The following is a 10,415-nucleotide window of genomic DNA, read 5'->3' as shown; positions in this document are numbered from 1 at the left end:
CCCACCAAGGGAGGGTTGGGGAAACCAGAGAGAGGAAAGGGGGGATCAGGCCCCATCAATTCCTGATCTGGTGGCAGCGAGAATATCCAAGCTGGTAGTGAGCTCGGGGGAGTTTCAGGTAAGCCCCCAGATTTTGGACGCTAAAGTCCAGGTTTGGGACAGGAGGCTATTACCACACAAGTATTTTCATCTACTTTATTCTTTTTTTTTTTAAGTGGGCACCACTGCCCCAGGGGTTCTCAAACTTTTGTAGAGGTGACCCCTTTCACATAGCAAGCCTGTGTGTGCGACCCCCTCTATGAAATTAAGAACCCTTTTTTACATATTTAACACCAGTATAAATGCTGGAGGCAAAGCGGGGTTTGGGGTGGAGGCTGAGAGCTCGCGATCCCCCATGTAATAATTTGGTGATCCAGAAGGGTCCCAACCCCCAGTTTGAGCAGGCCTGTGCTAGAAGGATACACTCTGTTCAATAAAACTGCCAGAACGGAGTGAATAGTTCATACCTTTTCTCTCACAAACTTTGATGTCATTCATTGAAAGCCTGTTCTAACTAATGCCACCATGGACCTCCCGGGTACACTCCTGATAGTTATGAATCAGAAAGATATGTTCCTACTCCTACTGAGAGATTTCTCTGGACTCTGCCTGACCCACAGCAGCATATATGAGCAGGATACAGAAGCCCTAGAGGGTTCAATTGTCCACTAGTTAAAAATCACTGGAGGAAACACAATGGCTTTTTTAATGTTATGGAACATGTGAGTGCACACTCTTCCATAGGGACACTGGATAAATACTTTTTTTGGTAAACAAGACTACGGTATCTTCCCCATACTCAAGTGCTGTTTCAGTACCCATGGAGGGAGAGGCACAAAAGGCAGTTAGGCATTCAACTCTCACTGAAATTCAAAAAAGCAAGATTCATTCCAGTCCAGCAGCTATTATATACTGTATGAATCAGTCATATATGGCCTGCAACTTTTAGTCATATGATTATTCTCAGTTAAATAAGTGAACTACTCATGCAAGTTAGGGTTTCAGAAATGGGCACATAGATACTACAGCAACAATATAAAAAAAATCATACCACTCCCGTGCTTGTGACAGCCCAGTACAACTTCTGTTCTTTAATGTCAATGGTAATAAACTCCACATGGTCAAGGTTACCAGTGAAGAGGGTTTTTATATCTGAGCCATCCATGTTTGCACTGGCAATCTTTGCTGGGACCCCGCTGTCAGTTCCTTGGTCTGTCCAGTACAGTTTCCTGAAACATATGTTATCGCACCAATTACAGAAGCAGGTAAGAATCTAAGACCCTAATTCACCAAAGCATTTAAGAATATGGTTAACTCTACTGTGCTACTCAGCAACATACTTCAATAAGTTCTGAGTAGGGATGGACTGCTGAATCGGGTCCAACAACATGTTTCATTTTATCGGAACATTGTCATGTTAAAGACAGTTTAAGAAAAAATATTTCCTTTCCCTGAACCACTCACAACATCTTAAGTTACTAAAACTCAGCGAATTATAAGAATCTAACAGAGCTAATTTCCATTTTGCAGAGGATTCTGAGATTTCAAAATTGTGTTTAGTTCCGATTTGGAATGAAAACCAAAAATGTCTAAGGCTATGTCTACACTGGCAATTGAATGACAAAACTTTTGTCTTTCAGAGGTATTAAACACTGTCCCCCACCTCGAAAGACAAAGTGCTAGTGTGAACATCACATTGTCGACAGGAGTGCTCTCCTGCTGACGACGCAAACGCCACTCGTTGGGGGTAGAAGTTTTTTGTCGGCAGGAGAGATGACAAACAGTGACTACACTGCTTGACTTTTAACGACACGGCTGTAGCAACATAGCCATGTCACTAAAAGCTGTGTAGTGTAGATCTACCCTCAGTTCTTCATAACATGGAATTACCATTCTCCACCCAGTCATAAATTTGCAAAAATTTTCCAACCAGCTCCGGAATCTAATTTACTTTCAATGTTTATGAGGGGGTTTTTTTGTATGTTGCTAGGCTTGATCAGTTTAAAAAAAATGAATAAACTTTTACCTAAAGACATTCTCTTAATATCTATAACATGGACTAATATGAAGAGATGCCATTTTGGAACGGGGAGGTAAAATCATGTTAAAATCAGGGTAGTTAAAATGTGTGAGTTCACATGTTTTCTGACATGGTGCCTTTTCCCATTATAGACAATGCCCCAGACAGTCATCCTTGTATCACTTTACACTGGGTTGATATTTTGAAGATTTTCTTTTCAGTCAAAATGGCTTAAGATGAAATTTCTTTAAATGAAAGCTGTGCTTCAGAATTCAAGTTATGTGACAATTAAAAAATAATCTGCAACTATGCAGCAATTTATGCATTCGTGTAATTGATTGTATTAAATATTAAGCTCTAACTATAGTTTTAAAAGATTAACTGATTCAACCCAAATATAATTTAAATAAAACAAACTCTATGTACGCCAATTTTATGCCTGCAACAAATTTTCACCACCACCCATCATGTAAACCCTAAAAATTAGGAGAGGTGTAAGGAGGCGCCCTGGCTCCCCGCCGCACCTGAGGGGGACAAGCCAGAGCAGGCACCTCCGTGGGCGGAGCCAACGCCACCTATCCCCACCCCCCGGAAGTCAAGGGGCGGGACAGGATATAAAAGCCCGGCCCCAGCGCTCAGTTGCGGGCCGGCTGCCGAAGAGGACAGAGGCTGAGGCCCAAGCTCCCGCTGGGCCCAACCTGCCCCGTGCCTGCTATCCGGAGGAGCGCTGGGCGGACCTGCCTCGCGCCTGGTATCCGGAGGACCCCCAACCTGACCTGCCCGGCACTCGCTATCCGGAGGAGCCGTCGGAGTGTCCTGCCTCCCAGTATCCAGAGGAACCCATGGTCTGGGACCCCCCGAACTACGCCAGTGGAGGCCAGGTACAGGGAGAGGGGGGAACTGGAAGTAGCCTGGGGGTAGCCGACCCCAGTCTGGCCCCTGGGGACTGTGAACCCATGTCAGTGTGTTGCGGCCTGGATTCCCCACTGACTGCAGCGAACCCTTGTCGCCGCTAGGGCCCCAGGCTGGGTCGCAGTGGAGTGGGAGGGCCTGCATCCCCCCTGCCACGCATCCAAAGGTGGCAGATTCCCCCTCTCCCGGGCCTGAGGAGGCCTTCTGTATAGACTCACTATAGACTGTGTTTGCTCAGCCCCTGAGTGCAAGAGCTGAGCCTGAACTATTTGCTGTCCCGCCCTAACCGAGGGCTTGGGCTTATAGACCGTGTTTGCTCAGCCCCTGAGTGCCAGAGCTGAGCCGAACTATTTGCTGCCCCGCCCTAACCGAGGGCCTGGGCTTATAGACTGTGTTTGCTCAGCCCCTGAGTGCAGGAGCTGAGCCTGAACTATTTGCTGCCCCACCCTAACTGAGGGCTTGGCCTTATAGACTGTGTTTGCTCAGCCCGAGTGCAAGAGCTGAGCCTGAACTCTTTGCTGCCCCACCCTAACCGAGGGCTTGGGCTTATAGACTGTGTTTGCTCAGCCCCTGAGTGCCAGAGCTGAGCCTGAACTATTTGCTGCCCCGCCCTAACCGAGGGCTTGGGCTTATAGACTGTGTTTGCTCAGCCCCTGAGTGCAGGAGCTGAGCCTGAACTATTTGCTGCCCCGCCCTGACCAAGGGCTTGGGCTTATAGACTGTGTTTGCTCAGCCCCTGAGTGCAGGAGCTGAGCCTGAACCATTTGCTGCCCGCCCTGCCCAAGGGCCGGGCTTCGACGCTGTGCTCGGGCTCGCCTCTATTACCAGTCTCTTCCGTCCCTATACTCTGCCGAGGCGGCCCAACGTCGCAGACTGCTGTGTGTAAGGAGGCGTCCCGGCTCCCCGCCGCACCTGAGGGGGACGAGCCCCAGCACAACCGGTTGCAAGAGGAATAAAATAATTGAGAAAGTATTTACTATACAAAGCTGATAGAACTTAGAAAATAAAGCATAAGTAAAGAAAAACGCTATCTGGAAACACTCACCCTCGTGCTGGATCAACAGCCAAACCAATTGGCACTCCAGCTCCAGTAGGGGTACCATCATTGGTAATCAGAGTTTTTCTGTACTTTACTTCACCAAGCAGCTTCAGTACCTACATAAATGTTTAGCAAAATTAGGGTCTGCAATGTGGAATTGACAGTATAATTTCAGACTAAAACCTGGACAGCCTGAACCACACAGGTTCAAGCTGAAGAAAAAGTTAACACAAGCACTATGAAGAAAAAGCACTGAGTTCTGTATTTCTCCAATGTGTTCTCTCCTCTGACAAGTTCTCCTCAAACAAACTTCCTGCGGTACTTAATTTAGCTAGTATAACTGCAAATGATCCCTGTTCATAAAAATCACTAAAATCCTTACTAAACTGTTTCCATACTTCAGTACAACACTAGAGGTGTTAAGTGGAGTTCAGGTTGATTTTATGCTGCTTTACAAAATATTTCTTTTTAACCTGTTTAAAATTAGCTTCCTTTTAATTTAATCACATGCCCCCCTTTTATTATTCTGCACAGAGATATCCCTGATCATCCATTACATTATATTCCTATTACTCCTCTCCCTTCCACTCTAAATAATCCTTTAGCCACTTTCAAGCAGCTAGTCTCTCGTGAACAACAACACACCAAACCACACCACAGCATTTGGGGCCTGAACTTTCTTTCATTGCAGCCAATGGCAAAACTCCTACTAATTTCAGTAGGCATAGGATTTGGAGCTTAGACTTTAATGCAGAACTGCAACTGAGGATTTATCAGCATCAAACAACATCGGAGAGCTTACTGATGTGAATAAAAAGTAGATCTGTGCACAGGTTAATGGATGCTCCCATGAAGTATTGCTTTTAAAATCACATTGGCTATGTACATATGTCCAGATTCGAGTTTGATTTGTTTAGTTTGACTCTTTAGGCAACTAAATTTTGTATTTTTTTCTGTTTTTTGTCCTTAATACTCAGTTTTAAAATAAAGCTGCTTTCAGCTATATTTCCCCAGAATGCCTTGCTGCTTTGAAACTGTATGTATGGTCTCTGAAAGAAAAATTCAGGCTTTCACCTTTAAATTGTGTTTATCAAATAAGTACCTCAACTGACTGTGTGCCAGGGTTACTATAATACAGGTTTGCAGATATCCAGTCTAAAGCCAGGCCAATAGGAGCACCAATAACAGCTGCTGGAGCAAATACTGTCCTGTTAGTTCCATCTGACTTCACCCTGTGAATTTCACCCTTGGGGAAAAAAGATAAGAAAAGTGAGAACATGTTGACAGCAATGTCACAAAGAAAATATCATATTTCTTCCTCTTCACAAGCACTTCCATTACATGGTACTAGTTTGCTTAGGAAAAAGCAAATTCAACAGAGCTAGCAGAATTACAGAACCAGTTTCTCTTCCCTTGGTTTTCACACCTCAACTGCTAGAACAGGGCCTCATCCTCTCTGATTGAACTAACCTTGTTATCTCTAGCTTGCTTGCTAGCATATATATACCTGCCCCTGGAAATTTCCACTACATGCGTCTGACGAAGTACGTATTCACCCACGAAAGCTTATGCTCCAAAATGTCTGTTAGTCTATAAGGTGCCACAGGATTCTCTGCTGCTTTTACAGAATTTATGTGTATACGCACAGTACAAAATAGCTGCAAAAATACTATTTTAAATCATAAAAGCTACATTATATAAAGAAACATTACTACTCTCTATCCTGACTGGAGGATATAAAATTGTTATGCTTAGAATAGGAAGTTGGAGTCTATATCTTTCACAGTTATATATAATCATACTATGGTATGAACACTTTATTAGTAAAAACTCAAGGAAGGTCTGTGATAAACATCTTTGATACAGTTTAAACACAATAAAAGAAAATTATGTGGCCTTTTCCCCAGTATAACTTTTTAAGATTTGTACTTTGAAAACAGTTAGAATGTCAGGAAACTTGACTAAGTTTATCCCAGTGATCCTACCCACTCTTGCTCCAGGAGCGGAAACTCTACGGAATCTCCAACACCAGTTGCTATCTTTCTATGGATGACACTCAGCGCAAGTCTATACTACAGCGCTACACTGGTGCAGGTGCACTGATGCAGCTGTGCCACTGTAGCACGTTTGCTGAAGGAGCTCTTTGCCAATGGGAAGCGCTCTCCCATCAGCATAATTACTCCATGTCCGTGAGAGGCGGAAGCTATGTTGACGGGAGACCATCTCCTGCCGTTACAGCGCCACTGTGAACAGCACTCAAGTCAATGTAACTTACACCACTTGGGGGGTGGGTGCTTTTTCACACTTCTGAGCAACATAAGTTACTTAAGTGGTAAGGTAAACCGGCACTTAGGCGTGTCTTCAGAGACACATCCGAAAGTATACTGACCAGACAGGGATCTACAGAGCTGACTACTATAGCTGCTCTTTGGTTGATTTTCTGAGTTTACTTCAACTTTACAGAACTTGTTCAGAGGTATTTGATGGCAGAATGTATCTCATCATTAATGCAGGCATTCTGAAAGCAAATATCTTATCAGATGCAAAGGCTACAGCTGTGTGGCTACTGGGTCAAATTTACTGTTGTCATAAGCAGGCATAATTTCTCTGCCTTCAACAGAGCGGTACCTGCTTAAGCCAAGTGGCATATCTCCACAGTACTGCCAGACAATTAATCCTCCCTCAAGTCACTCTGTCTATGGCAAAGAGAAAAACAAGAAAGAATATTATTTTTCATACTGTTTTCTAGTCTCATTTTTCCTACTTTAACATATTTTTCACAGTAAAAACACTAGTCTTCTATGACAAAATGCTGGCTTCCTATAGATTTCCTCATCTACTTACTTAACGCTCCAGTAAAGGGTCTACATTTTAAACAGAACAATACATTAATTTATTTTTTATTGTTTGCAGCAAGACTTTGTATTGCACATTCTTGGGAAAAAGGAGTCTTCTTGTGTGGAATTGGGATATAGTGAAATATGGACTGTCCTTCAGTGGAGAAGCTTTCACACCAAGTATGTACACAAGAGGAGAGCCAAAAAGAGAACAGATATTTAGAAATTCTATCATGCTTTTTAGCACACTCAGAGAAGGAAGGCTCACAAGTCAGGAAGCCATGATCTTTAGCCAAGTTCTTTGAATATTAACCTGATGCTGAGTAAGTAAAAAGTAACATACAATGTCTTATGTTAACATTTTATTGTAACTTCACCTTAATAAAAAGTTTAAAAAACAAAACACTAGTCTTCAAGAGCCTGGTAGATGCTTCTTATATATTTATTCACTGATCCACCTAAAGTTACCTAGGCACTTCACAGACATATAATAAGACAGGTACCTGGTATGAAGTATTTGCAGTCTAAGGAACAGAAGGCAAACACATAGGGAATAAGTAGTATGAATGGGAGTCAAGGGTTATAAGCAGAGGATACTGAGAATGCTGTGATAGTGCTGCACCTATCTTGGTGGTGTGTTGAGTGGGTGTGGAGGGGAGAGGGTTTCTTTGTTTGTTTTGTTACTTTTATTTTATTCAAAAGTTGTAATTAGTGGGGATGGGCTGTGTGTAGATGAACAAGCAGAAGCTGGGGTACAAAATGAGAACAGGAAGGGTCAGTAAGAAAATGGCAGAATTCAAGCTTTGCCTTCACTAGGAAAATTAGCATGTGTATTTTTGCATTATTGCTACCAGCATTTTAAGTACTAGTGTAGATGAGGCTCAAGCATTTTCACCATTATGTCTTCCAATCCTGAGTAAATTAGGACCCAGGTAGTTCTCCATCCATGTAGGTCCATCAGCAAAGACTGTAGTGAAGACAAGGCTCAGGTATTTTTCCACAATGTCATCTAACCTTTCTACAAAGCAGAGTTGGACAATAAAGTGGGAATTACCTAAGCTCTGTCTATACTACAGACTCAACTGTTGCCACCATGCAGGGAGAATTATAGCTACAAAGTATGCTAAGGTAGGCAAAGCCCAAGGGACAGAACCAAAATGGGGTGATAAGAAAGAGTGGTGGTGTAAGCAAGAACGTAAGGGAAGTGTAGGCAATTTGCTGACACACACAGATCTGAGAGAAATGCATAATGTAGAGGAGAGTCCATGATGAAAAGACTCTGTATGTGCACCCTGGGTGCCTCAGTCCTGTCAGGATGGACAATGGCAACAACCCAATGGCAATGGGGACTGCCCAGGAGGCCCCCGGAGGTCAGGGATCTGGATTGGGGGCATAGTCGCATAATCACCCTGAGTCTCTTTGCCCAGCTGGAGCTGCAGACTCCAAATAAAATAGAATATTTGCAGAACTTAGCCTGCAGCTGCACCTGGAATTTCAGCTGCCACTTGTGTGAACTGATACATCAGTCTGCAGCCTTCAGGTGAATTGTTAGACTTTTGATAAATTTCAGCTGTACCTGCCAGCTGAGAGCTGGCAATGATCTTTTTCAAACAGCAGCTAGGGTCAGATTAGACTCCTGAACTCAGTACTGTTTCTCTACTGAAAAAATAGTCTAAATAAATACATTTATTTAACAATTCCTGGCAATTAGGAACTATGACGATGGCAAACACAAATTGATTGTTCAATGACTCTGAGAATGTTTCAAAAGGAATTAGTTTGTCTTTTTTTACTTAAAAATGGATAACTAATTTTAAAGTTTTCTGACATTTGAAGATGAAACACAATGTTTTTATAGAAGCAATAATACACTTCCAGAAGTGCAGTGCTGGATACACCCATTTCTCAAATAGTTGTGGATGCACAAGCATTAAGAGGTATCTAACCCATACAGGCACCCAGGATAACACCCACACCCACACACCTTGCCATTCATTGCTGCGTGTGATCAAATATATATTTCTCCTTTTGACCCAAGCTGCCAAACTTGAGCCCAAATCCAGCAAGAATTTATATACATGTTTAACTATACACAGTGTGAGCCAGATCCTTCACTGCGCCCAGCTCTGATAGTGTCATTTACTTCATTTCAGCTACGACAATCTATACAGGTTGTGGATCTGGTTCATAGCGTGTAAAGTTAATCACATGTGTAAGTCATTGCAGAATGCGGCCCTTAGGTCCCCATGATCCCAGGCAACTCCCTAGCTTGAAAAATTCTCAGAGGTTCTGGTCATACAGCTCTGTGAAACTACCAACATTATGTTTGAAACCGGAGATCTTTGTGAACAATAGAGAATTTGAAACTTTGATGCATAATGAACTTTTGTAAAAGGAGGGGCAACAAACAGCGTCTACTGAACGTGTACTAAACAATATTTTGTCAATTCATCAGCAAAACAATTTTTTTTACCATAAAGAATGAAAGTATTAGAAAACTGGCTTTGTAGTGATTGAGTTCTTTCAGTCTATTTAGCTTAACAAAGAGAAGGTTAAGAGGTAACTTATTACAGTCTCTAAATGGAGAACAAACATCTAATAATAGGCTCTTCAATCTAGCAGAGAAAAATATAACACAAGCCCATAGACAGATTCAGAGTAGAAATAAGGTGCAAATTCATAATGGTGATTAAATATGGAAACAATTTACCAAGGGTCATGGTGATTCTCCATCATGGACAATTTTTAAATCAAAACTAGGTGTTTTTCTAAAAGATCTGCTCTAGGAATTATTTAAGGGAAGTTCTATGGCCCATGTTACACAGGAGCTGAGACTAGATGATCACAATGGTCCCTTCTGGACTTGGCAATCTATGGATTTATGAAATAGCTGCTATTTTTTTAGCGCTGAATAAATTATTCAAAATGAATTATTTATTTAACTAAGGTAGCCACTTTTTTCCTCCCAGAATATCTGTGAGGCAATAACTACCTTCTCACATTTATTATGGGCTTGATTCTGCAAGGTGCCAAAGGATTCTGCATATGCATAAATGTAAGCACCTGACTAGTTCCATTAATGTCAAAGAGACTACTCAGATGCTTAAAGTTAAGTACATGCTTAAGGGCTTTGCTGAATTGGAACCAGGGTATGCAGCACCTTGCAGGATCAAGTACTACTGGAATTTATTTGATTAAAATCTATTTGATTTTTATTTTATTTAATGCCTTCATCGTGAACACTAGAAATTCCAGCAGTGTTGCTTACATGTGATTGGGCAGATAAATCACGTGGTGTTTTTTCTGTTTGCTGACCGAATTAGAGTATAAGCACTCCTGCCACAAAAACATGAGCATGTGAATTTAAAATGAGTTTCTGGTCCTGCAAACATTGACGTATGTGTTTAAACAAGCAAAATAAACTTTGCAGAATCAGGGCTTTGGTTTCCATGAATACTTGCTCATGAAACTTTGAAAATCATCCTTTGCTACTATTTTTTCCAGTAAAACTTGATTGTTTGAAAGTTCATTAAAAAAGAAATGGGGTCATAAATATAGCTGAATAAAA

At 42.0% G+C, this 10,415-nt stretch overlaps 1 protein-coding gene across 1 annotated transcript in view; it reads right to left on the bottom strand.

The window, feature by feature from the left end:
- Positions 1 to 10,415, bottom strand: part of LRP2 (LDL receptor related protein 2) — a 207,185-nt gene that overhangs the window by 87,067 nt on the left and 109,703 nt on the right. The window contains exons 33-35 of the mRNA XM_075070134.1: positions 5,113 to 5,256; positions 4,017 to 4,126; positions 1,091 to 1,268 (exon numbers count right to left, since the gene is read on the bottom strand). Of these exons, the coding sequence (XP_074926235.1) occupies positions 1,091 to 1,268; positions 4,017 to 4,126; positions 5,113 to 5,256 (432 nt within the window). The remainder of the gene's footprint in view (positions 1 to 1,090; positions 1,269 to 4,016; positions 4,127 to 5,112; positions 5,257 to 10,415) is intronic.

The sequence above is a fragment of the Chelonoidis abingdonii genome, chromosome 10, assembly GCF_003597395.2.
Source record: "Chelonoidis abingdonii isolate Lonesome George chromosome 10, CheloAbing_2.0, whole genome shotgun sequence".
Classification (NCBI taxonomy): domain Eukaryota; kingdom Metazoa; phylum Chordata; order Testudines; family Testudinidae; genus Chelonoidis; species Chelonoidis abingdonii.
The sequence above is the reverse complement of the archived record's forward strand: the minus strand, read 5'-3'. Positions and strand labels throughout refer to the sequence as shown.